The sequence below is a fragment of the Mastomys coucha genome, unplaced genomic scaffold (genome assembly GCF_008632895.1).
Source record: "Mastomys coucha isolate ucsf_1 unplaced genomic scaffold, UCSF_Mcou_1 pScaffold23, whole genome shotgun sequence".
Classification (NCBI taxonomy): Eukaryota; Metazoa; Chordata; class Mammalia; order Rodentia; family Muridae; genus Mastomys; species Mastomys coucha.
In genome coordinates, this window is record NW_022196906.1 from 81,320,561 (window position 1) to 81,346,464 (window position 25,904).

General features: G+C 39.8%; 1 protein-coding gene across 9 annotated transcripts in view; it reads right to left on the bottom strand.

Moving 5' to 3' along the window:
* Positions 1-25,904, bottom strand: part of Snap91 (synaptosome associated protein 91) — a 113,915-nt gene that overhangs the window by 45,297 nt on the left and 42,714 nt on the right. For 6 of the 9 annotated variants that reach the window (XM_031346228.1, XM_031346233.1, XM_031346234.1 and 3 more), the window contains 8 exons: positions 25,745-25,820; positions 24,950-25,052; positions 23,564-23,657; positions 22,019-22,130; positions 11,772-11,878; positions 8,643-8,684; positions 2,864-2,934; positions 529-534 (listed from right to left, as the gene is read on the bottom strand). In XM_031346228.1, the coding sequence (XP_031202088.1) occupies positions 529-534; positions 2,864-2,934; positions 8,643-8,684; positions 11,772-11,878; positions 22,019-22,130; positions 23,564-23,657; positions 24,950-25,052; positions 25,745-25,820 (611 nt within the window). The remainder of the gene's footprint in view (positions 1-528; positions 535-2,863; positions 2,935-8,642; positions 8,685-11,771; positions 11,879-22,018; positions 22,131-23,563; positions 23,658-24,949; positions 25,053-25,744; positions 25,821-25,904) is intronic. The other 3 variants (XM_031346235.1, XM_031346231.1, XM_031346237.1) reach the window with 1 other exon arrangement.

Sequence of the window (25,904 nt, forward strand, 5' to 3'; positions counted from 1 at the left end):
TTTAACTCAGAGATCTGCCTGCCTCTGCCTCCAGAGTGTGGAGACTAAAGGTGTGCGCCACCACTGTCTGGTGCCTGGTTTAGGATTGTCACAGCAGATATTTGTGTCTGCATATACATTGTCACAGTGTTAGAACAGTTTTGTAATGGTGCAGAATGGCAAAGAAAATATCTTCAAACCATTTATGCTCCTTCTAAAATTTTCCCTGGCCTTCTGCAGTGTAACCAGGAGAAAAATCTTTTATTTACCTAATGAAAATATCCTTTTCTGAAAGTTAAGAGGGTTATTTATACATGTAGGAGACACTGTTAATTATGATCCAACAAGATCCAAAGGAAGCAAAACAATCCTTGCTAGTCACCTTGGGGGAAGAAAAGAATACATAATGAAGACATAGATGTACAAGATGGACATGCATGGACAGTAATCAATTTTCAAAATTCCAAATACCAAACATGGAATTCCAAGTGCTTTTGTGTTTGCATTTTTTAGTAATTACCAAATGCAAAAGCAACTTTGCGTACTCACCCTTCACTTAAGTTCCCATGTAAGCACAAACATACAGAAAAGAAACGAGTTAACTATTAAAGCTTGTTTTTCTTAAAATCAGAATAAGTAGAAGGCAAATCAAAATGTGGTTTCAACCAATTAATGAAAAGAATCTGACAAGCATAAAGTGATTTAAAAGGTACTAGAGAATGTTATTCTGTGTTGACTGAACTTGGCTATGGACTATGGAGTTTTAGCTCCTATTTCTAAAATTGCCTACCGGTCATTTCCCTCAGATAGCCCTCAGGGGCCACAAAGGGGCAAGTTCAGAGTCAAAGGCTGGCTAAGGAGCCTGAAGATGGGGAAGAAGGTGCTGGTGAAGGAAGGGAGCACTGGAAGCTTTACGGAAAGTGGGGAGCTCGGCAGTGCTGAGCCTGAGAAAGCACAGGTTTGGAGAAGCAGCCTGCAGCACACACACAGTGCCCACTAGGGAGAGGCCGTGCATTGGCACAGCCCTTCAGCTATGGGGCAGGTTTCTCAGCCTCCAATAGAGGGTGGCCCCAGCTATACGTGAGAGTGGGCATTTTAAACTGCTATGTGGTAATCTCACATCAAAAGCTGTTCAACCACAGCTACACTGGAGCGCAGCTTGCCCTTAACCATCCAGAGAGGTCATGTCATCTACAACTCAGGCTGTGTAGCCAAAAGTGCCTGAAAAACTCCCCTACTGAGAATGTAGAACCATACAATCTCTATATAAGACTATACTAAACTAACTTGAGGGGGAAAAGACAAAAGAAACAGCACATAACAGATGAAATAACTACAGAAATGTCATCTAGACGTAGCCTAGGTTCTACAAGAATGCTCAGAGACAGATCATAAGAGAGTTAAATTTTCACAGCTCGGCCACTGGCAAAAAACCCAAACCAACTAACCAACCAAATACAAACCTGTGTGCGGCCTATAGCCCTGCCACAGTCTGTTCCTGAGCTATCTGACGAGTTAAGTGAACTCTATTGAAGATGGGACCACTAACGACGAACTGCAAGCTGACTATGTGTTCAGATGATAGGGTAGGAAACAGCCTCCAATGGATAGCGCCTCCATTGATAATCAGGAACTCTCATGGAATTACACATGTAGATAAACAGCCACAGAACAAGCAAGCTCCTGACTCAGGAAGGAGGGCTTCCTAAGAAGGTGGCGTTTGTAAAGGGTCCTTCAGGAGGCATAGGATCCACATAACTGGGAGTAGGGTGGCTCCAAGAAACAAATGCCGGAAAGTACACACAATTCTGATATCTGTTACAGAGGTAGGGGAAAACCAAAGGAACATGGGCAGTATTTTGTACCCAGCGAAGAAAACAGCCAAGGACGAAGTACTCAAGCACAAAGGCAGCAGAGCAAGCAAAAACTGCAGGAACCACCGCTTGCTGCTTGCTACTCCCTCAACAGCATGATTCCGGAGTAATGTCCGCCGCAGGGTGTGCCTAAGGGCTTATGGGGAGGTGTTTCTCTGGAAACTACACTTGAAAGCCTGTCTTTTCTCACACTGCAGTCGGGAAGTCTCGGTATTCAGGGATGCCTGTGAAACTCTGCTTGTTTGAGTCCCAACCAATCACAATAGCTTTAACTTTTAAAGAGTAACTTTTTTTCCCCTTTAATTTATTTATTCACTTTATATCCTGATCATTGTTCCCCGTCCTGGTCGCCCCCTCTCACGGTCCCTCCTCCCATTCTCTTCCCTTTCTCCTCTGAGAGAGTGGAAGGGGCCCCTGGGATACCTGTACTGCCGGGCTAGGTTCTTCTTCTCCCACCTCCCTCACCCCCGAGGCCAGACAAGACAGCCAAGTGAGGGAAACGGGTTCCACAGACAAGCAACAGCTTTAAGGATAGCTCCAGCTTCCATTGTTCAGGACCTACATGAAGACCAAGCTAAACATCTGCTGTACATGTGCAGGGGGCCTAGGGCAGCCTGTGCATGCTCTTGGTTGGTGGTTCAGTCTCTGAGAGCTCTCAAGAGCCCAGGTCACTTGACTATGTTGTTTTTCCTGTAGAGTTCCTATCTCCTTCGGGACCCACAATCCCTGCCCCAACTCTTAAAGAGTAACTTCTAAAGACCTATCTGTAACCCAGTCAGCCTGCTGCAACCATGATTCTTCTGCAGTATTTCCTGCAGGCAGGTGGCCTGGCTAGGTCAGTGTCATACGCTGGAAGGAAGGGCAGATGTTTCTGAGGGAAGCCAGGAGACTGGAAGCTAAACACACCCTGAATCTGCCCTGGAGTAAGTAGTTACCCCCGAGAAAGCTCATTTTCATGAGGAGCCACTCGGTGTTTTTCATCTTATTTACAGTCTACAAGCAGTGCGTACTTGTTTCCAGGTTTCTTTCCTTCTAAGGTATTTAGATGTTGTTCGAGAGTCTCCATAAGACTGCTGGGAGCCTACAAGAAGAAATAAAAACAAACGTCTGTGTTGTTCTCTCCCAAGCCAAACACCCTTTAACATTCCTGTAACCCCGTGTGGCAGAAGTTCATGTGAGCACCCTGCCTGAGATGGATCCATGCTATGTCCTTTGACATTTAGGTATTTAAGTTCTGTGGCATCTCAGAGAGGCCCGTCTTAAATAGACTCACCTCCACTCCATACCCGATGACGTCACAACACAGTCACAGTAAAGGGTGTTTCCTGCATCTGACAGGCATCTACTAAGGACTAAGGTCAAGTTCGCTACTACTTCACGCAGAGCCACAGTAAAAAGAAATAGGCATTTATTTGCATCCAAATCCAAAATATATGTGCTCAAATATAAATTTATAGAAATTTGAAAATACAGTAAAATTCATTTATGCATGCCTGGTTGAAATATTAGGAAATATTATCACTATAATTTAAAAAACCGTTCAGTGACAATAAGAATGTCACCTTAATATAGAGTGGCAGTTAAAGTTTTCCAATTATTTAGTATTTAATTTATATATAATGAAGTAACCAACCAACATAATAAAATTTTGTATTATCAAATAGATTTGATATGTTTCAATCCTTAAAAATTCAATGTTTCTATGAAATTTCAGGCACTAAAAATGGTATTTTATTGTATATTCAAAGGGGACATAATGGTTTCTACAACTATTTGCCCAATCTACTCTTCAAGTAGTAGAAATTGAACTTGCTTTTTCTCTTAATGTAAACTAGACCTCAACAGTGTAGAGATTCAGAGAAAAGCAGTTAATGCTGAAACATGTGCATACATGTATAGGTACATTCTGGTATTTGTTGTTGTTGTGTTTTCCTTTCCTTTTCTTTTCTTTTTTTTGGAGACAGTTTCTCTGTGTAGCCCTGGCTGTCCTGGAACTCACTCTGTAGACCAGGTTGGCCTTGAACTCAGAAATCTGCCTGCTTCTTCCTCCTAAGTGCTGGGATTAAAGGCGTGCGCCACCCCTGCCTGGCCTAGTATTTGTTTTTTAATGGGAAATTCAACTTGAAGGACTTCACACAAACCATGCTAACTTTTTAAATACAAAAAAAATTACAAGAAATTCATATAATTCTATAGTCTACCTGCGCTTAACAACATAAAATCAGATTCTTACTTAAGTTTTAAAAACTTTGGACATTTAGGTATTTATTTAATATTAATTTTAATTTTTACAAAAGACTCAAACATTCAACATTTATGTGATTATTATAATTATGTGATTATAAATATAAAATTTTAATTATATATAAAAATTATAAAATGCATAAACATATTGATTTGATCCAAATTACCAAAGTAGGATAGCAAGAGACACCTCTCTTAGCTCTGCCTGACACATTTCAGATTAAAAAAGTTGTTAAGGTATCTAGTATGTTTAGAAAATACACAAATTAGAATGTCAAATACAGGTCAGGTGAAGATAGCAAACTATACTAAGTTTCAAAAAAATGAATTTTTGAGGTAGTTAATTAAAATTTTGTTCTGTACATTAGATTCTATATCTCAAAGAAACGATCACTAAATAAATGTGCATTGTAACTTTAAACAGAAAGTTTTCATCTGATAACTTCACAGTGATTCTTCTCACATCTCATGATAAACATGTGTGTCTTATGTCTTATAGATGACAGTGAAGGTGGCCAAAGAGGCATGAGAGCAGATTTATATTTTCTTCACATAAATGGTGGTGGGAAACACATATCAAGTCATGGAGTCTCTCTTTAGTCATAAGACTCATGTTCTCTACATGTGAAATAAATAAATATGATTATTTTTTTGCTGAGCTCAAATAAAAGCTCAAGAAATGCAAACACAATTTATTATAAAAAATGTAGAAGGAAACATGGGCTAGCAAAGGCTTACGGGACGCACAGTCTGTGGCCTGTCAAGGCTGAGATAACAAAACATCAGGAAGATTGCTTGTGACTGCATTCTTCCTGCGACATGTCTACTCCTCACTCTCTTTTTGGAGACAGGATCTTACTCTGTAGCCCTGGCTGGCCTCAAATCCACCTGCCTCTGCCTCTTGGGTGCTGGGACTAAAGGTGTGAGCCACCATGCCTGGTGGGCCATTCTTTAATAACTGAAAAACTGGACAGTGTAGCAGAGATCACATCAGCTGAAAAGGGAGCCCCTCAAGAGGATGACCTGCTCCGGGGAGTTACTGAGCAACACACTCTCCATATAATTCAGTTGAGCCTTTTATCCTACAGGATTTTAAAAAATTGCCTTAACATTTCAATTTTTCATAAGGACATGTGAAGTTCCAAGAGACACCCTTTGATGGGAATGTTCAGGAGCATGTGATATATGCCCTCTTTACTGTTGGTGGTACCTGACACACAGTAGGCAGGGCATAACAGTGGCCTCCTGACCTTCAAAGCAGGCACTTTCAGAATGCCTCTGCTGGGGCGAGAGAAACTTAAGGCAACACCGATAGTCAGCATCTTTATCTCTACGTTTCAGAAAAACGGCCACGTGGATAAGGTCAACTAGGTGACAGGCAATAATAAATGTGTCAAAGAATGATCAGTGGCATAATCTTTAAAATGAACAAATCACGTATGTGGTGAGGCTACATGCACAGGTGTTATGGTCCACACTCTCAAGTGTGTGTTAAATTCCTCTGTGTGTGTGTGTGTGTGTGTGTGTGTGTGTGTGGTGTTTTTTTCTGTAAGAGAAATTTTAATCCTTAGAAATTTTATTCTATGTTCAATAGGAGTTCCTTCTGGTCACCATCATTTATATTTGTTTATTTATTTATTTAGCAAAGGAAAAATTGCTAGCGGAGTCTCACTGGTATATTAACCACACATCCAGCAGTAAATGGCCAACACAAAATGAACTCAAAGGTATTTTTGTAGATTTTTTTTGTCTCATGTTTTGGCTTTTTTTTTTTTTTTTAATCTTATTGGTATTTTGTTTGTATATTTTGGTTTCTATGGAGTTTGGTTTTTTTTGGCATTTTATATGCTTTTTCTTGTTCTGTTTTGTTGCTATTGTTCCCCCACCACCCCGAAAGAGAGAGAGAGAAAGAAGGTGTGGGATTTTAGGTGGGTAGGGAAGTAGGGTGAGTCTAAGAGGAGGAGCTAGGGAAGGAGAAACCATGACCAGACTCTATGGTATGAAAACAATTATTTTCAAGAACAAAGAAAAAAAGAAAAGACAATGAGTGTTTGAATTTGCTCATGAGTGCAGTACCCAGAGAGTCCAGATGATGTGCTGGTGTTGGTTCCTTGGGGCTGGAGTTACAGACCCTTGTGAGCCACTTGACTTGGGTGTTGGGAAACCTCAGTCCTCTGCAAGGGAGCCGCATTCTTAACCCCTGAGCCACCTCTCCAGCCCCTATTTAATTCTTTTCAGACAGACATTTTGGTTCATTTCTGTGCTAGATGGAGTGCCACAGAAGCTATGCTGAAACCTGGCAGAGAGCAGACCTTCATCTCCCAGGAGTTAATGGGTCCATACAACCTGGTATTGATTTAATCCTCTCTGAAGGGCTAAACTTCAGAAGTCTCACATTCCTGCCTAAGCCTGACTGTACTGTGAGAGGCCTAGGGGTTCCTAAGTCCCTGGCTCAGTGGGAGACTCCCTTCAGCTTGGAGAAAGGGGCTGTAATAGAGGAGAGTCTATGGAGCTGGTGCATGTGGCTCACAGTCACAGAGAAAAAGAAAACATAATCAAGCTACTAATTAAGACATTCCAGAGGCATGCCATATTCTCATACTGGAATTTAAATGCACAGAGATTTTAGTTAGAGGAGTTTTTATGGGGTAGTAATTTAAAAATAAATACTAATATTGAAGTTTATGCTGCTCTTTAGGTCACAAGAAAAACAGGATAGAATGTTCTGGATTTTAATGACTATCAGAGAACAGCTTTCTACTAGGCTTCTCAAGTCCTGGCACATACAGCATACATCATTAAATATGTCTATGGACATCCTGAGCCATGACATCAGCTGCAGTGAGTATTCTGGTATCATTAAAAATGAAACCCAAGTATGTGCCCCTTCCTTCAATGATCTGCTATCATTTTCAAAACTGAAAACCAACGAGGTATTTATATGGTCCCTTGACTTTCTCATAGCGTCTAGACTGCCCAAAGGGAGACATGTGAAGGCCTGCTCTTACCTGCCAAGCTCCACTGATCTAAATAGCTGGTTTGTATTTGTCCCACAGTGAGGCTTGTCCATAGTATAAAAGAAAATTGACTGTTTCTAAAAATATTCATCGAGCTAAAATTGTAATGTCCTTTTTAAGACATGTATTATATATTTGGAACACTTAGAAAGAATGCAGTGTAGTCTTTGGCTATAGATGAAACAAATGAAAACATCCATTTTCTTATGATGTTACAAAGATAAACTTACTTCAACAAAGATATCTTGAAATAATACTTTTTGCATACTTAATAGTTACACATGCTAAAAAAATCAACATCTTATTCAGGTATATATAACTCTACTAGACAACACTAAAATGAGTAGAAATATTTTAACTAATATTTCATCTGAGTAGTGTCTGTCTCCCCCAAAGAATATACTGCTGTCCTATTCTGAATTATTCAATGAATTTTACTTATATGAATGCTTGATATTTTATACTTTAGTAATATAAAAAGAGAAAGCCTTTATCATCAACTTTCCTAATTTTTAGTAATATTTGCATACTGTTTCAAGTATGAAAACATTTCAAAAATTTATAAAGGTGGCAAATTAATAATATACAACATGACATTACTTATAAGTGGGGAGTAGGGCTAGAGAGACAGCTCACTGGTTAAGAGCACTTGCTGCTCTTGTAGAAGACTGGTTCAGTTCCCAGCACCCACATGGGTAACTCACGATGAGAAGCCGTAGCTCCAATTTCAGGGTATCCATCGCCCTCTTCTGGCCTCCATGGGTACTGCACTCATGAACAAACACTTCATGTATGTGGTGCACATATCCTCATGCAGGCTCACATACAAATACATAATTAAAAAAAACCTTTCATATAAAGTGGGGGGGGATTCCATTTTTTCTATTATAGAAGACTAAGTTTAAAAAGATATAACATTCATGTCACTCATGACCAGCTCTGCCTTCTCTGACCACCCCCTCCTCAGGAGCTGTATACCTGACATGGCTGATGAGCAGTTTCAGCTCTCACTGTCATTTAAACATGGGGCCCAGAGAAATCACTCCCCGATCACCTCTACGTAATATACAGAAATTACTCCTCTGCATGGGGGTAGGGAGGATGCAAAACCTTGTCACCAGGGCTTTTTCCCTTCTGTGGGTATCTTTCAGACCAGGCACATGCAGAGAACAGGGAGAGCGGACGGAACGCTCGTGTGCTCTGATGGCCGGAAGTAGCTACTCAGACCCCAAGCTCTGTCACACACATGTTCACAGCTCTCACTGGCTCAAGCTCAGTAGTGAAGCAATGAGCCCAGTTAGAAGATTCAGCTGTCGTTAAAGAAGTCACAGCTGAAGGGAAGTGAAATCTTCTACTGAATCCAGAAACATAATCAATAATTAGAAAAAATAAGTAAGGTTAAATAATGTTTTTAGAAAATTGGTTGGCTTAAGCTCAAGATCTGTGAAACATCTACAAAGTATGCTTACTTGTGGCAATCTGTTAGTTATCAATGTCTCATCTTTTGATAGGCCCTTGAGACACTTACCTGCGTGAGGTCGGGAATGTCGCCTTTATCAATACCAACTTGCTGTGGATAAAAAAAAAACAAGCAAAATTACTTCTGTTTTTTAATGACTTTTTTGGCATTTAATATAAGATCACTCATAGGAATTGTTAAAACTACAGCTTAGTCATGGTGTAAAGCAATTATTACTCTGCATATACACCTTACTTTAAGCATATGCTCTTTATATAATTTCCCATTCAAATGATTCTGTCTATCGAGTCCTTGGGGGATGGTTATTTATCTTAATCTTCTGTTCAGGGTGTAACAGAACCACTTTGCCAGTTTCTTTCATATTCTTCTAGAGTAGGGGTCTCAACCTGTGGATCACAACCCCTTAGGGGTCACATATCAGATATTCTGCATATCAGAGATTTACATTATGATTTATAACAGTAGTGAAATTACAGTTACAGAGTAGCAACAAAGTAATTTTATGGTTGGGGGACACCACAACATGAGGAACTGTATTAAAGGGTGGCAGCATTAGGAAGGCTGAGAATCATTGTTCTAAAAGTTTATATAACCAAGTAAATTTTTAATATAAATATTTCATTTTCTTCCATCAATAACAGCAATATCTAGACTTAATTTTTCTTTTCTTTTTAAAAATAAAACATTTTATCCAAATTAATTTCCAAATTAAAAACATCAAACAGCTGGCTTTAGGAAGCTACTCTAACCGTTGCTGGATCCCAGTCAAACCATCTTGGGGAACCTGTACAAAGTCAGAATGGCCATTCCAAAACAGTGGAGCCAAGCTTATGGCTCTACCCTTACACCGTCGATTTGTATTCACGTATCTACCACACACTCATACACACCACAATAATGACTGGCTTTATATCCTTTCATGACTCATGGGTCCCTCTGCCTGCATTTTGTCCTCCCCACCACCTAATGTTACCTTCTCGTGGTCTCCTTTCCATGTGTTACACTGGACACATACTTACACGTGTATATGTGTAGGCTGGATCCACACAGTAAGGGAATCTGCCCCTCTTTTCTTTTTTTACTTTGCATCACCTCCCTTAATATTGTATTATCCGAGTCTGCTGCCTACTTTCCTGCAATTTCATGACTGATTTTTTCTGTTTATTTTTATATTTTATATTGGATTTAATTTTTCATTCAACATGATAGCTTAAGGGAATGTCCATGTTAGCATAGAGAATAGTCTACCTTTTAAAAACACCATGTAGAGCCGGGCGGTGGTGGCGCATGCCTTTAATCCCAGCACTTGGGAGGCAGAGGCAGGTGGATTTCTGAGTTCAAGGCCAGCCTGGTCTACAGAGTGAGTTCTAGGACAGCCAGGGCTACACAGAGAAACCCTGTCTCAAAAAAAATCAAAAAAAAAAAAAAAGAAAAAGAAAAACACCGTGTAGAACTTCCTCGTCTTACAATTTATTCAACATATCATTTATTTATTAACTAATATTAAAGTTGCTTTTAATTTTAGTATACTAAAAATTAAACATTTAGTATAACTTTATAATTTATTTTATCAATAATTTACATGGTAATTAATTTATTAATGAAATTGAGGCTCAAAGAAACTAAGTAGATTAAAGAACCTAAGACATGTTTCAAGCAGTTTCTATAGGAAGTCTGGGGACTTCTACAGAGACTGTCTGACCCCTCAGTATGCTGGACAGCTCACTATGCTTTGTAAATAGATAATACAAATTCTTAGATTATTGCTTAGCTTCGATGGTATCAAAACTCTAACAGAGAACTTCATTCAAATCACACTGTGCTCTATCACTGAGATATACTCTCAGCCACCGTCACACATTTAAAATGACATTCTGAATGCCTACCATAGACTCTTTAGGAAAATGGTTCTAACTACAGATTAACCATTAAGTAGGAGCCCACATGATGCATGAATGCTGTCTGTGACACAACTAAGTTCTGAACATTCACTAAAGATTTTTCTGTATTGACTGATCATAACCAAACCATTTTAGACTACCTTTGATGTGTTCAAATGATAAAAATCATTATATAAATATGAAAGAAAACTATATAAATATGATTAAAATTGTCCCACTGAAATTTAGATGCTTATTCTAGTAAAAGACTTTCAAAAAATTAGTGTCCATTCCATAAACAGTCTTATAAATGTTCACAAAGTACATCTATTGTTCAGTGATTTAAAGACAGACTCTTAGAATGACATCTTCTCTGTGTATCTCTGCACACTGCCTAGTTCCTGCCTCTTTTAGAGCAACAAGTGGGCAGCTGGGACGCACCTGCCCCAGGAGGTAATGGGGCAGCGAAGCAACCTTCTGCTCAGAGGGCCTGCACATAACTGATCTTTCACAGAAAAAATTGAGCAATGATTTTTATTAGATTATACTAATAACTGTGGCTAAGCCAAGGGATAAAGTCATTCAAAATATAAACAATAAACCCACGTAGCATAAAAAATTCAAGCAATTACATCCTTCCAGTAATAAAGAAGCACAGACATCCCATGTCCTATGTCTACAGCATCATTGGCTTCACTCTTGAGTCTGGAGCCTCTTACACTGCACTCTAGCTCTAGCACTCAGTCAGTCCACATGTAAGATAAGGCTGTCCCACCAGAGGTATCGTAATGTCATCTCTTCTCACGCCAGCATGAGTCAAGTACTGGATTTCATAAGAGAAGAAAGCTCCAATTTACAGATAATTTCGAGAATGCCAACCGTGTTTTGAAGTTATTATACTTTAGCCTTTTAATTATATTTAAGTCATTGTCAGGGTAAGGGAGATGAGGATTCATGATTTATACCTTATAAACAACGAATAGATTTTTTTCTAAAGGCAAATATAGGGTTCAAAATACACAACTTTCTTACCATAGAACAACAACAACAACAAAGCAGTCCTTATGTGGAATGGACCAATTTGTAGAACAGCAGTATAACCTGTGAATGTTTTACTTGAGTGCATCTGACGGGGAGGCAGAAGTGTGGAGCACTGCTCTGACGCCAACTGAGAAGTGACTGGAAGATATCCTTTCATGCTAACACATCCTAGACATGTGCTAGATGTCTTGTCAGACCAGACACTATGATGCACACTAGTTCTGGTTGTCTTAGCCACAAAGCTTGGCCCACTTACCTCTGCAACCTTGAGGAATTCGGATACCCGCGTCATTCTAGTTAGAAATCGTTTGTAAATTTCTAGCGCATCTTTGCATTGACCTTTCTTCATTTCAAAAAATTTTTCTAGAAGAGATAAGGGACAAGGAGTTTAAGGAGTTATGCTTTACTCCTGGCTTCTGTTAGAGTCACTACTTCAAGCTTAGGGCCTGAATTAAAGCATAGGCAGGAAAATGCTAAAGTGGCTTCTCAACAGAGGGACTCTGAGTAGCTGGAGAAAGGTGCATGGTTCATCCGAGAATGGCGCACGGATCATCTGTCTCACTTGAAGCAATTTCAGCAACAAAGGAACTGAGCTGGAAGCATACAGGAGTCATTGTATCACATTCAAGACATGGCCCCCATGCTTCTGTACTTGTTTTAAAAATTGTTCCTAATGACAGTCGTAACTAAAAGCTATGGCTGCATTCCACAGCATCCTTATTCTTTTGTTTCTTTCATCTCTCCTGTCCTTCTTACCCAGCCTTTCATAGATGCAGGAGGCTGAAGCCATGCTGGGTGGGAGCTCTACACTGGGTTACATCCCAGCTCTAGGGTCATTATTTTCTAACTAGGTCATTTATAACAATAATCAATACATTATAAACCAACCATGTATATGTCTTTCAGAACTGAAGAACTCTTCTTAATTTCTACTCATATAAGTTGATGATTAGATTGGTCATAGATTACCTAGCAAGTATTACAGAATGTTTTTGAAAGATAAAGTGGGGGCTCTTATAGTCATTTCATGGCTTTCTGCTGTGTGAATCTAGTCTTTTTCTCAACATTACTGAGACCTCAACATTACACGAACCTGTTGTTCTCTTGTTACTGTTTCCACCAAGTCTAGAATTCAGTCCTTAGGGTACTCTGTTTTAATAACAGTATGATGTGTTTTTTTCATATAATCTTTTTTTAAAAAACAAAACCCAATGCTTTCTCAGAGGTTTCGATAGTATTTGTCAATTCATTCTGTCAGTAATTATCTGCTGACTCTACAAATGGCAGTGTGGTAAAGGACCCTACAGAAGGGACCAAGAAACCAATAGCTCGACTTCTGCTCTAGAAATGGGTCTCTTTAAATCTGCATATGGCTAAAGTCATGTTCCATCTATACTCTCTCATATGACAACTCATGTCACTCAACTTATAATTTTATCACCTCACAAGTATTTTTAATTTTTTTAAGAAAAGTTTGAAAATATATAATTAGGAGTAGAACTAATTGCCCGGGGTGACTACTCATTACCTTCTGTTGACAGCCTGTGGTGATTTTACTTTTTACACAGACTTCCCCTGTAGGGTATATAAGTCAAGTAAAAGGATCAAGAAAACAAACACATGTTCTTTTCTTCATGCCAAGATTTAGCAAGATGAGTACTCTTCTTCATATTCCTTTTAAAAGGTCACTAGCAAGCTGACCAAGCTCCAGTAAGTGGTCTTTACCCTGCTCATGGTCACGTAAGCAAGCCTAGTTAACCTCAGTGGGTCAGAAAACATAGACATGGAAGTAGGAGACAGTGTGTTGTGAAGAAGGTCTCCATGGGGGCGGGGAAGAGCATAAGATAAAAATACATTATATATAAGTATGAAATTGTCGAAGAATACATTAAGAATGTTTTCAAAGGTCAACTCTGATAAGAGCCTTTCCTCCTCCTCCTCCTCCTCCTCCTCCTCCTCCTCCTCTTCCTCCTCCTTCTCTTCCTCTTCCTTCTTCTCCTTCTTCTTCTCATAAAAGCCTTTCTTATCTACCCTAGCCTGTTTCTAATGCTTCTGATAGCATCATGCTATTACAATGGATTACAACCTATAGTGGTATAAGAAAATGAAAAACTAGGATTTATTCTGAAAAACATTATATTTCTTCCTGTCTTTTCTTTACTCTTCAGACCTTTTGGTTCCAATTTCTTAAATTACTTTTCTTCAACATCATCTAAGTTATTTCTTTCTACAGATCTTCAGAAGCAACATGAGAAAACAAATCAAACAGAAATATCAATTTTCCCTTTGAACCAATAGTTGAGAAATTTTCATTGTCTCTTCTGTATTTTTCATTTTTTTCATGGTAAGATGGGGTTCAATAACAAAAGGCCTTCAATCACTCTCCCTCCAGGCTATCATTTCATAGCTATTTCTGATAGTGAAATAGCAATGACACAGAAGGCAACACACAGTGTCTTACTGGGGCAGCAAATTCCGAGGCTCCTTCATCCCCTGGAGTCAAAGGAAGGGTCCAGATTACCCTATTTCTATGGACCTCTTTTCTTCCCTACTAAAGACAACATGTTGCTTTTCAGTATCAGAAATGACCAAATTTGACATCTGTAAAACTGTGGTACATTGTTTCAGCACTTCAAACCCTGAGAGAGATTTTCAAGCCAACTATAACCAGGTCCTTAGTGAGCACATCTCACTTGAATGTCAGAGTTTCACTATGACAATCAAACAACTGCAATTTTTGTAGTATTTGCCTTGGCTAGTTTGTTTGTTTGTTTGTTTGTTGTTATTATCTCCCTTTGACACAAGCCACAGTTATCTAAGAGGAGGAAGCATCAATTGTGAAAATGACCCCATTAAATCAGACTGTATAAGATGGGGCTGTAGGCAAACCTGAAGGGTATTTTCTTAATTAGTGATCGATGGGGCAGTACTCAGTACATTCTGGGTCTGTAAGCAGGCTGAGCAAGCCAGAAGTGTCATGCCAGGAAGCAGTATCCTCCAGGACATCCGCATCCATCAGCTCAGATTCCTGACCTGTGTGAGTTCTTGCCCTGACTGTCTTTGAGAATAAACTGTGATACTCAAGTATAAGGGAAGTAAACCTTTTCATCTTCAACTTGCTCTTGGTCATGGTGTTTCATTAAAGCAAGCTGTTTCTAAGTGTGCACCCAAACTGTTTCTAATTGTGTTTATACATAAAGTACTTGGCCAGCAAGTCCTTGATTTCAACTTACACACATTTCCATAAGGCTCACTCCTACAAGCAAAACACATACTTGCCTCAAAACAATCAGGATCCCCGTCTTGTGTGCCTACCTGCTAGCTAGACAATGCCAATGAAGGCTTCACAAGAAAATTAAAGGGAGAAGAAATATGCTTGGACCAATTCCTAAAAGTCCTTAATACAAAAAAGGTTCAATGTTTGTGCTCCTATAATTTTCCCCCTTTTAATTCAATTAGTAAGCTAACATTTTCAAATTAAAAATTAAAATGGTTCAAAGAGCTATTATTTTAATCTAAACAAAAACTGCCCTCTTGATACCAACTATGTATGAAATCAGCATAATGCAGAGTAAAGCAGATTATATCAGCTTAGCAGCTGTCAGGCCGGTGTCGGGTAGAATTACATGGCTGAACTTGCCTGATTGCTAAGTGAATGGCGGGCACCAAATCCATGGTTCTTGATGGCAAAGTGGGAATAAAGCTAAGCGAGAGAGGATGAGAAAGAACCAACAAGACATCATTGCTGACAGGCAGAAGAGCCCAGGAAGATGAGCTACAAAGAGGGTGCTGCATGTTGAAAAGACCAAAGGCATAAGGAGAAAAGAGATTCAGAGTAACAAGCTGAAGAATTCAGTTTCAGAGACTGTGTGGGTCCATAAGATCAGGAAAGAACAGTATCTGGATTTGCACAGCCACAAACAATAAGAATTGCAATGCTGGGCTGGAGAGATGGCTCAGCAGGTAAGAGCACTGACTTTTTCTGAAGGTCCTGAGTTCAAATCCCAGCGACCACATGGTGGCTCAAAACCATCTGTACAGCTACAGTGCACTCATCTACATAAAATAAATAAATAAATAAATCTTTTTAAAAAAAGAATTGCAATGCTAACGTTCATAAGAACAGTCAGAACAGAAAGAATCCATGTGTGGCTTGTCTAATAGAGACAGTGCCTGAAGTAAGCCTTAGGAAAAAGCTCAAGGAAAGGGTGACCTGTAGAAAATTAATAGGAAAATCTATATGCCTGCTTTAATGATAACATCTCTCACCTGAAATGAAAATTTATTTTATTTTCAACTTCATATTTAGGGCAGGAATCTGCCAGAGAAGGCAAACATCTCCCCATTCCCCCAGAGCAATGTATTTGATGTGAGTGACTGGCCCCACCCCGCAGCTCCGCACTGCAACTGGAGCTAGAAGGAAACCCGGAGGCAGGGGCTGTCTTCCCTGGCCTTTCTGCTACTGCTCAGTCCATTGCTTCTGACAGAAGGAAGCCAAAGCATCGGAGATTACTCACCAGCAGCCTCCTGCTACCCACTGCCCAGCTTCCTGGATTTGGAGGTGTGATGATTAAAGTAACAGTCACGTGATCCTTAATCCTGGATTATAGCTTCAAGTGTCCATTTCCCAGCTTTCCCTGTGCTGCCAAGAAGCTGGGCCTCCAAGGCAGCTTCTTATTTGTAAAGTAATCTCAACTGGCAGTCTCAAAGAAGCAGGTCCTGCAAACACAGGAGCTTAACTCCAGGAGTAGACAGAGCCCAGAGCCAATTTCTAAAGGCTTAAAGCACCTTTAGAAGCACTCAACTTCCTATAGCAGAGTCCCTTCTAGTTAGAAAATATGCAGGAGGTTCTCTTTTCTTTTCCTTTCTTTCTGTTTATCTCTTCTTTCTGTCTGTTCCGAAGACACACTTTTTGGTACTTGAATGGACTCCAAGAAGTAGACTCTTAGCTGTCACACAGTGAACCTGGGATGAGGTATATACCTGGTAGCCATCTCTGCCCACAGAAAGCTGGGATCTTCATAGACTGAGTTAAGCTTCCTCTGCTTTTCTAGAATGAAGCTTATCAAGCTATGGGCTAGTCTGCCTCGGTAGGAACAAGGTCAATAAAACAACAGAGTAAGTGGCTGCTCATGCTTCTGCTGAGGAACTTAGGGAAGAACGAAAACACAATGTTTCTGCCTTTGGCTTGAGGCTAAGTTAAACTGTGGCACTCTGAGACTGTTTCTCATCAGCTCATGTTTCCTGGGGAATAAGATTTTCCTCACACACAGTCCCTCGGCTTCTACCACCTACACTCCCTGCCAGCTGCTTCATGGCCCAAAGTGAGACTTAGAATCCAGTAATTCTAATGTATCAAGGGTAAGATACCAACATCTAAGGAAGGCAGGACCAGCCTGCTCAGACAGGAAGAACATTTTCCAGCTAAGGGCTCTTATTTTGCTTGAACATCCCGATCCCCCTCTTTTCCAGCTGTCTTTCTGCAGAAATGCTATCTATGACTTTACAGAGAATATAGTGAAGCTGTATGTAGAAATTCCTCACCTATGCTACAGTTAAACAACTTATAAGATTAGATAAGCTGATTTCCAGCTCAGGCACCCTGTGCCTAAGATCATTTCTGGGATTAAAGCTTTTTGAGAGTCAGACATGTACACAGTCTGATTCAGGAGGGAGACTATGCATGCCAAAAGAAGACCAAGATCTCACAAATTTTAGTGGACTGGACATCTGACAGATTAAAAAACAAAATACCAGATTTAGTTATAGCAACACAAAAAAATACATTTTATTAGAAGTATTTTATGACTTATTAATTCCAAAAATGTATTCATGTTTTATGCTGGGGAGATGGCTCAGTGGTTAAGAGCATGTGTTGCTCTTCCAGAGAACATGGGTTTAATTCCCAGCACCCACATGGTGGCTCACAACTCTCTGTAACTCCAGTTCTAGGGAATCAATGCCCTCTTCTGACCATGTGGGCATTGACATTGTACACAGACATACATGCAGGCAAAATACCCATACATATAAAATAAAACTTTAGGAAGTATGTTGGTCTGAAATACAAATCTAGCTGGGTGCCCTGGTACCTCATCCCAGCCTCCTAGCCCTAAGCCATGAACCACCAGCCCTAAATGATAACAAATGGAAAATTGTAATGGAATCATAAGCTGCTGGGCAGGAAAGAAAGAGGAGTAAATTAGATCTGCAATATGATTAACAACTTATCAACTTGAGTGGACACGTGTGAGCATCCAGGTGTGGCTCTAATACAGAGGTCACCAAAATGAACTACTCTGGCTAGCAGGACTATGCCTCTAAAGAGCTTACTGAGAATGCAGTCTGGGACCCCATCTCAGACCTATGGAATCAGGAACTCTTGAGTTCTAATGAGGACTCCAGACATTCTTGAGCAAAGTCCTTAAACTCTACTAAAGATACTTTATCCTGGTCATCAGTATGGTGACCACTACAGAAGAAATAGGCACAGCTGGGAAGGAGACAGGCCTAGACAGCCAAACACAGACATGTGCACTTAACACAAACAAAGACAGAACTAGTTTTTGGAGCATTTTGGCAAAAATGTAGAGATAGTCCTCATTCTTCTTGCCATCAGGCATAAAGATTCTGTACTCAGCTTCTGTGTGAATGTTGTGTTACAGTTTTCCAGCCTATGATGCCATATCACCCAGTGTCCACAGTTGGTGTTCCTGATGATTCTGATGTCTGTGAATTCACTGTTCGGGTGTCACACAACTGGTACACTGCCCTCAATCCCTGTGCTCTGCCTTTTCATCCCAGTCCCTGCTAATCAGCAGCGACCTCTTGACTGAGTCCTTAGTTTAATTTTCTAGAATGACACACAATTGGAATCGGAGACAGTGCATTGTTTTCAGACTGCCTTGTTGTTTTGATTTTTATCACAATAGGTGGCTGTTTTCATATGTGTATTTCACATTTGCATGCCTTTGCTATAAGGTGTCTTTTTAAAATCCTTGGCTCAATTTTTGTTTTACTGGTGCTGTGTAGCACTTTCCTTCAAGATAGAACTGACTGTGAGGGAAGTTCCTTATAATGCGGAATGTTTGAACAGATGGGAGAACACTCCATTCTACTGGAAGCTCATTAAGCTGGGGAAGTAAGCAACCAAAGGACTTCAGGAAGTCCCTGAAACTGAACAGATTCACTACCCCCACGCACAGCATATATCAGCAGTAAGAACTGCTGAGAGACACTCAAACAAGCCGATCTGCCTAGAAGGAACAGAGACAAACTAAGCTACTGGGAAAATACAATCTTCATTCTGTTGAGCTATCTGTGGGCTGCAGAGTGTTTTCCAAGTTTATAGATTTTATAACGCTGGGGTAGGCTGTTTTTGAATCATTTTTGGTCTGGTAAGTTTCCCCCAACAAATCTTATGGATTACTAAGTTGGATTTTGGCAGTATCTATACCTTGGTCTGTCATTGGTTCCCTATCTGGGGTATTTTAAATTTTTATTTGTATTTGTGTGTCCACAGAGGCCAGAAGAGGGTGTTAGAATCCCTGAAGCTGGAGTTATAGGTGGCTATAGGCTGCCTGATGTGCTGGGAAAAAAACCCAGTCTTCTGCAATAATAGCAAATGCTCTAAACCTGAGGCATTTATTTCACCAGTCCTATGAAGGATAATTTCCAAGAATTTAGGACTCAAGGGTGTTGAGGGTCCCTCTCAACATTTTACACACTTCACCCTTGTCCCTTCTTGTCTGCCTGGCTTCTGAGAAGATCTTACATATAATTCTTATTTTTGCTTCTTTAAAGCTATAATCATTTACCCCCTTGATTCTTTCAAGATTTCCCCCTATTTTTTAGTTTCTAGAGTTCAAAAATTATAGGCCTGTATTAAAAATATAGGCCCTGTAGTTTGGGGGTCATTCATCATAGGTGACATGTCTGAGCTTCTGGAACACATGTTTTGGTGCCAGACACCAATTTTGTAAAGTATGTTTTTTTACTAGTTTAAAATTTTAGCCTAATTTTATCAGATATAACTGATCAGGATGAAAGCCGACTGTAAACTACAGGGCAGCTGTGCTTCCTCCCATTCCAGAACATAGAGGAAACCTACTTGAGCTCCTAAAAGCAAAATGAAAGTGTGGTCACAGCTCTCATGCTTGCTTGGAGTCTGCCTCCAGCAATGTGTCAGTCAGCTCCTCCTACCTCTGCCCCAGTTCCCATGGTAGTCTTCACTTTTGAGTGATTGCCAGGTTAGCCAGGATTTATCATGTGTACTGGTTGGCTTCTCCAATAGCAGGGGCAGAGGTTTGTCCTGTGCCTAATCTCTCTTGTGACTACAAAGAGAGTTAGTTTTCCAGCCTGCTCAGTTCTTTACATGTTAGGACAATGGTGACTTCTAAACTCTTTACACACAGGGGCTAGAAAGTGGAAGCTGGCTTATACACCCAGACTTTTAAGGAACACTGACTTTAAGATGCTAGTGCCCCTTTGGGACTGATATGAATCAATGTTCCACCACTTTGGATAGAATCTTTATGACCAGGAATTAGATTTAGTGAATGTACAGTATGACCTGTGGGTACTAAAAAGGGATATAGTTTGACACCAACAAAGTCGTCATAATTTGATGATCCCTGTGCAGACCCAGGAATAGCAATTCTACTTAATCTCTGGGTAACCTGAATATTTTGTTTGTGCAAAAACAACAACAAAAAAAAGTTTTAGAGGTTAACAATGGTTACTGTAAACTTAATCAAGCAATAAAGTCTATTGGGTCACAGAGACCCAAAAGTGTCCTCTTTCACCAGAGGAGAAGTAGCACAATTCTTGGCATCTGGGAGGTGGCTATTGAGGTACAAGATGCATTTATCTCAGAGACCATCAGAAGGAGTTCACTATCAGCAGGCAGAGGTGGCATTTACAACCATTGTCTCATCTTAAGAACATCAACCTGTGTGGTGCCACAATCCCATAGGACATTGCTCTGATAACATCAGCGTGATGGTTCTTACTGGAGAACTACTTCAGGCATCAGGCAAGTCTTGGTAAGAGACATAACTGGCAAAGAGGAAGGCAGAATCCAAAAAAAGAAAAAAAAATTCTGGACATGCCACCTTAATAAAGTTTCTGAGTCTCCAAAGGCCTGGGTAGTTTAAAGAATGCTTTATGTCAAAGGTATATTTTGTAGTTGGAGCTTCTTGTAACTAAGACACAGCTCAGAATCTGCCAAGCTGCCTTGATTTTGAAGGAGACACATAGAACATGTGAGCGTGCTGCTATAAGAACATCCTGCAGTGACAGCAAAGAGCAGAGCTCAGGCAACAGAAAAAGTTCCATAACTGCTCCAAACTTAGGCCACCAGAGCCTTGGTTTCAGAGAATCTAAAGGTACTTAAGGAGTGTGCAACTGATTTACATGGTGTGAATTCCCTCTGTCATGCTCCAGCATGGGCCCCTGGTGATAACAGAGACTTGTCTTCTTCAGGTAACAGTGATGTCCTTTAAAGAGGTTGTCGTTGGCTTACTTCTAGAGACCAAGATCCTGACCAAAGAGAATGAGGTGGTCCTCAGACACAAGAGTGGGCACTATGTAATCAATCAAGCTGTAAAGTTGAATAAACATGAGGCTATCCTAGGATATATATCAGCCAAGCAAGACAAGAGTAAGCAGACAAGTTGTATGAACATTGGGTCATTTCCAGAGTGTCTCTTACGCACAGCCATGTCTCTCGTTTATCCTTTAAATCATATCTGTGGCCTTTGGGAAATTCCTCATGACCAGCTAACAAAAGAAGAAAACTGCAGTTTGGTACCAGGAGGAAGGAACATACTGAATAATAACTCTGCAAAGGGGTGACCTGAATAGGAAAATGAAACTTTCACAGTAGGCCAAGCCTTCTGTAGTATACTGTCCACCTCCTCTCCTGTAGCGAGACTTAGGGAAGACTACAAAGTCATGGGTAGAACACTAGGTTAGATGATAGGGACTTAGCAAAATTAAGCTGAAGAATTGATTACAAGGAGTTCAGTTTCTCCTGGATGAAGAAAGTGGATGGACCTTTCAAACTAGATAAATATCAGGAGTCAATTTTTCCCACATGCAAATCAAGACACATACACTACGAACAAGCTTATAGATATAAGGAGGAGAAAATGCTATAGGAATGTCGATGAAGTCAGAGTAGAGACTGAACACGCCGAACAGCACAGGATTCCTACTTTGGCTGGTGCCCGCCATCACTGCTAGTCTTCATTGGGACAGGTCCTTTAAGGAGGAAGGAGACAATCAATCTACCTACCTTGTACTAGATGTCTACCCTAGATATGCATTCATCCTCGTGGCCACATCACTCAGCCAGCACCACCATGAGGAGTCCATCAGTATCATGCATCTCACATAACCCTCCGTCTGCTCAAGAAGCTAGACAACAGACTCATCCCTGCAGAATTTGTCAGCCTTATCACAACTCAGTCAGCCCGAATGGGTCATGGCAGTGTCACTTACCAAGTAAATTAATGACGCCGTCATTGTAGCAAGCAAACAGTTTGATAAGATCTTTGAAAAGAAGCATAAATGCAGCATTTATGACACCATTTGTTAGTTCATTTGGATGCACCTAGAAAAACGAGCATTTAACTTTAGCTGCACATCATCCAGTTAGTATTTTTTCTCAAGTCATAATAAAATGTCTCAGGTGACCACTAAGAAATTCACTCGTATTCACTCGTATTTTATTAAGCCTAGCAATACCAAAGGACTGGGTGCAAATGCTTTAATATCTAAGCTAGAACCCTTAGTAAGGAAGAGGAAAGCTAAAAATAGATAAAGAAAAAAGAAAAAAATTAAGATTAATGTCCAATAAAGACCTTACTGTAAAATCTGTCAAAAACCAGTGTGGCAGTTTGCAATTTCTACTTAAAATTTCATAAGAGCGAGTTGTTATGAGCAGGGCCCAATTATGGTCTAAGCCATAGAATCTTCACAAAGACTTTAAGCTAGGACTATTTGAAGAAAGTGTTTTAGACAACTATCAAATTACAGAGGAGCTGACAATGAGAGTTCAGAACTTTCTTACACATCAAAATCCATTTTTTTTCATGAGTCAGGTCCTCTTAACTGTTATTTTTGAGTGAATTATACATTTACAAGCAGTTGTAAGAACTAAAAGAGGTAGGTTCCATATGGCATTGACCTAGTTTCTCCCAAATGTAATGAAAGAGCTCACAGAACTCTAGTTAATCATGTCACAGTCAGGAGACTGTATGACACAATCAACTGACTGCATTCTGAGTTCCCTGGCTTACTTGTATACACTTTGGTTGTATCTAGTTGCATACAACTTTATCACAATGTGCATTGATGTATCTATCACCACAACCAATTCAGGTTATGCTTTTTTTTAAATTATTTTTTATTTTATATGTATGACTATTTTGCCTTCATGTCTGTCTGTCTGTCTACTTCCTGTGTGCCTAGTGCTTATGGAGGTCAGTCTAGGGCATCTGATCCCTGGGAACTGGAGCTGGTTGGGCACTGCCATGTGGGCATGGTAAATTGAACTCAGTTCTCCAATGAGAGCAGCTACTTTCTTAAGCACTGAGCCATCTATGTCTCTAGCCAACAAATATGCTTTTTTAAAACAAATAATACTTACTGATTCTACCAGAAAAGACCTGTTATCTGTGACAACACAAAATAACTCTCTCTGGACAGTGTCACTTAGATAGTCCACATTAGAAGGTTTCTGACCAGAGAATGTGGTTATTTAGCTGCCCGAAGGACATCTTATGTACACTTCATCTTACAAGCACATCAAGCCATAACAAAAGGCTCTAGAATGCAGTGCGTACCTTTCTCTGACCTTTGGAAACAGTTTGTAAACTTTGGAACACTCTGGGGGCGTAAGAGACTGAGTGAAATGTTCCTGTAATTCATCTACATGAAGGCCTTCTAGAGATGATCCTATGGCAACATCTAACTGACCTGCAGCCCTTTCAAAGGAAAGACAAGAACCAATTATGCGGGCAATGTCTCACATGAGATACGTACATCAAACTCCAGCAGAGCGTCGATCTGCCCCTGCAGGATTGGCATACTCTTCAGGAGCTTTTCGGGAACCATCGTCCTCATGACACCATCAGCCCTACAACACCACCAACCACAGACAGAAGCACACATCTTTGTGAGAAACACTGGAAATACAGGGCCTTGTCTTCGTTCTCAGGGGCACTCCTCACTGTCTTTGTAAATCTCCTGAGATCACTGTTGGGCGTGAAGAGGTTGTGGCTATTTGATAGGTCGTCTAGAAGAACAGCATGTGCTCTTATACCAATGGGTCTCAACCTGTGGGTCTAAAGACCCTCTCGTAGAGACTGCATATCAGATACCCCACAACCAGATATTTTCATTATGATTCTTTTAAATATAAGTTTATTTTTATATGATTTATTTTTATTTAGGCATTGGTGTTTTGTCTGTATATCTAGCTTTAGTAGAGTGTTGGTTCCCCTGGAACTGGAGTTATAGACAGCTGTAAGCTGCTATGTGAGTGCTGGGAATTGAACCTGGGCCTCTGTAAGAGCAGCCAGTGAGTGCTCTTAACTGCTGAGCCATCTCTCTAGCCCACCCACATTATTATTCTCAACAGCAGCAAAATTAGTTATGAAGTAGCAATGAAAATATTTTTATGGTTGTGGAAATCATAACACGATGAACTGTATTAAAGGGTCACTGCATTAGGAAGGGTGAGAACCACTGTCTTAAATGCTGAACCATCTCTCCAGCCCCTCTATAGATTCTTAAAATAAAATAATGAACCTTTACAACCTTTTACCATTACTTTCAGTGATGAACAGACAAAAGATCTGCATGTGCTTCTGGCTGAACATTTTGACTCAGATTAAAGCATCTATTTAGGGGTAAATAAATGACACCTGTGTATTAAAATTCATTTTTCTGCTTCATTGAGACTTTTTAAAAGTAAGTAATATCAATAATTAAATTATGGCATGCACATTTCCTAGGAAAGTATAACCTCTCAAAACCAAATCACCACATACACAGTTTTCACCTCCATTAAAATTCATATAAATAAATATTTTCATTTAACACCACTACACACTGGAATCAATCTTGTTAATTCTTCCCCTAAGTTATTTAAAGATATTTACATGAAGGATGTTGAGTCAGTTTTAATAAGATTTTGCACCACCTAATTTCTGAGCAGCCAGTCAGCTTGTTATGCACACGCAAACAAAGCACTGCACGCTTCAGGGTAGCTCCCATCATACTGACTTCTAAAGCTGTTTCTTCAGGGTGGATGTGAACTGGGACTGCCAGGATCGATGTTAGCTGGCATATAAGCTTAGTTAAATAAATCATGTTGCCTAGATCATATGCTTAAGTAAATAAGAAAAAGAGCACCACGAGCCATACCCTTTCTTCACTCTGGCAAAGTCAAATGCCATCTGTCTGTAGGAGAAGGCCTTCTCATTCAAGTATCTACTGTACCTCCGTATGAACGTAGACATGTCATAACCTGGGGAGACAGAGAGGAGACAGGGTCACGACCACAACGCTTTCATACAATCACTTCTCATACAAATGATTAATCTATAGCTCTTCAAAACAGACAGGGCTTGTCACGGTAGCCTCTAAGAAGTTCAATACATTGCAGCAAGCTCCATTTACCACCCGACTTACAAGCCAAGATAAGATTCTTCCATATGGGGCGCTCAGGCCATTCAATAGGGTGATTATACTATCCAGCATGGAATGTCTTTTTTTTTTTCCTTGCGTTTGTATTTATTGTTACACACAACAGCCTGTTTCATAAATAACACACATAGTCATCTGATATGGGTCTACCTAGTTTTACATGTATGCAATAGTAAGCAAATATGAGCCAGAGGTAATGGCTCAAGCTGCATTAACTTACAAAAGCATTTCTTTAAGAGGGGAATCTTTTTCTTTTTAATTTGGTTGATGACTTTTATAAACTTTTTATAAAGACTTTTGGCTGAGTCTTTATAAACGAATTGTGAGATAGATTAAGTCAAAGTGAACACTCCAAGTGACAAAATAAAATTAATACTTATTTTGTATGATTATATACAATTAGACAGTCAATCGAATAGTTGCCTTCATATTACTTTCTCACTAGCCAATGGAATGCTCAGTACAGTGACTTTGGACTAATGTCCATCCCCAGCTTTACTTATTTATTCTCACCGTGGGATCCACTTTTATCTAGAAAGTTGCTGAGATTGAAGAGCGTATTTCTAGAGGCCAAATACTGAATAAATCTCTGAAAAACAAAAATTAGAGTTAAACACCCATATTTGTGCATCATATCTTTAAACAATTTATGATGTTAAAGCAGCATTTTATT